Genomic DNA, 1,483 nt, shown 5'->3' on the forward strand with positions numbered 1-1,483 from the left:
AACTCCAGACGCGTGCGCCCCCTTGTGCATCTGGCTAATGTGGGTCCTGGGGAATCGAGCCTCGAACCAGGGTCCTTAGGCTTCACAGGCAAGCGCTTAATCTCTTAGCCATCTCTCCAGCCCTCGTCGTAGTTTTTTTTAATAATTAGTGTGTTCAATACTTTCTTATTTGTCAGATTTTTGATCAGTTTTAAGCTAAAGTACAAATGTATTTCATAACTTTGAGTTCTTTCCTTCTAGCCTACTAACACAATTATTATAATTTACGGCTGCTCCTCCTCTTCTTCAGGCAGCACTCTGAACAAATCCCATGGAAAGATTGAATCACTCTGTGGTGACAGAGTTTGTGTTCCTGGGACTCACCAACTCCTGGAATATCCAACTGCTCCTGTTGGTCTTCTCCTCCATGTTTTATGTGGCAAGCATGGCAGGAAACTCCCTCATTGTGTTCACGGTGGCTTCTGACCCTCACCTGCACTCTCCCATGTACTTTCTGTTGGCCAACCTCTCCTTCATTGACTTAGGTGTATCTTCTGTCACTTCTCCCAAGATGATTTATGACCTGTTCAGGAAGCGCAAAGTCATCTCCTTTAGGGGCTGTGTCACTCAAATCTTCTTCATACATGTCATTGGTGGTGTGGAGATGGTGCTGCTCATAGCCATGGCCTATGACAGATATGTGGCCATCTGTAAGCCTCTCCATTACCTGACCATCATGAGCCCAAGAATGTGCATCTTTTTCTTAGTGTCTGCCTGGGTGGTTGGCCTTCTACACTCTGTGGTTCAATTAGCCTTTGTGGTAAATTTACCTTTCTGTGGCCCTAATGTGTTGGACAGCTTTTACTGTGACCTGCCCAGGTTTATCCAACTTGCCTGCACAGACACTCATCGACTGGAATTCATGGTAACAGCCAACAGTGGATTCATCTCTGTGGGCTCCTTCTTCATTCTGATCATCTCCTACATTGTCATCGTAGTCACTGTTCAGAAGCACTCATCTGGTGGTTCCTCCAAAGCTCTGTCCACACTGTCAGCTCATGTCACTGTGGTAGTCCTGTTCTTTGGTCCTTTGATGTTCTTTTATACATGGCCATCTTCCTCTACACACCTGGATAAGTTTCTGGCCATATTTGATGCTGTTGTCACTCCTGTTTTGAATCCAGTCATCTACACATTCAGGAATCAAGAGATGAAAATGGCAATGAGGAGATTGTGCCGACAGTTAGTGAATTACGGAAATATATCCTAAGTGGTTGCTAAATAGCTGCATTATTAATACTTTTAAATAAATGTAGATCTTCATGGTTATCAAACTCTAATTTTTTTATTTTCATATACTAATATGGTTAGTTATTCATATGTAAATTGTTTTGTCCTATGCTTTGAAGGGAGAGAAAAATCTCTCCTGGTAACAGAGCATTACATATAGTTATGAAAGAAAGGCTATAATAATTCTGAACTGCCACTTTTATAATATAATATT

The 1,483-nt window shown here is 42.1% G+C and overlaps 1 protein-coding gene across 1 annotated transcript; it reads left to right on the forward strand.

Annotated features, from left to right (window-relative positions):
- Positions 1-310: 310 nt before the first annotated feature.
- LOC101615917 (olfactory receptor 4F3/4F16/4F29-like) lies at positions 311-1,249 on the forward strand. The gene has a single exon (XM_004672543.2). The coding sequence runs from the start codon at positions 311-313 to the stop codon at positions 1,247-1,249; it is 939 nt and encodes a 312-aa protein (XP_004672600.2).
- The last annotated feature ends 234 nt before the right edge of the window (positions 1,250-1,483 follow it).

This window comes from Jaculus jaculus, chromosome 8, assembly GCF_020740685.1.
Source record: "Jaculus jaculus isolate mJacJac1 chromosome 8, mJacJac1.mat.Y.cur, whole genome shotgun sequence".
In the NCBI taxonomy this organism is placed as follows: Eukaryota; Metazoa; Chordata; class Mammalia; order Rodentia; family Dipodidae; genus Jaculus; species Jaculus jaculus.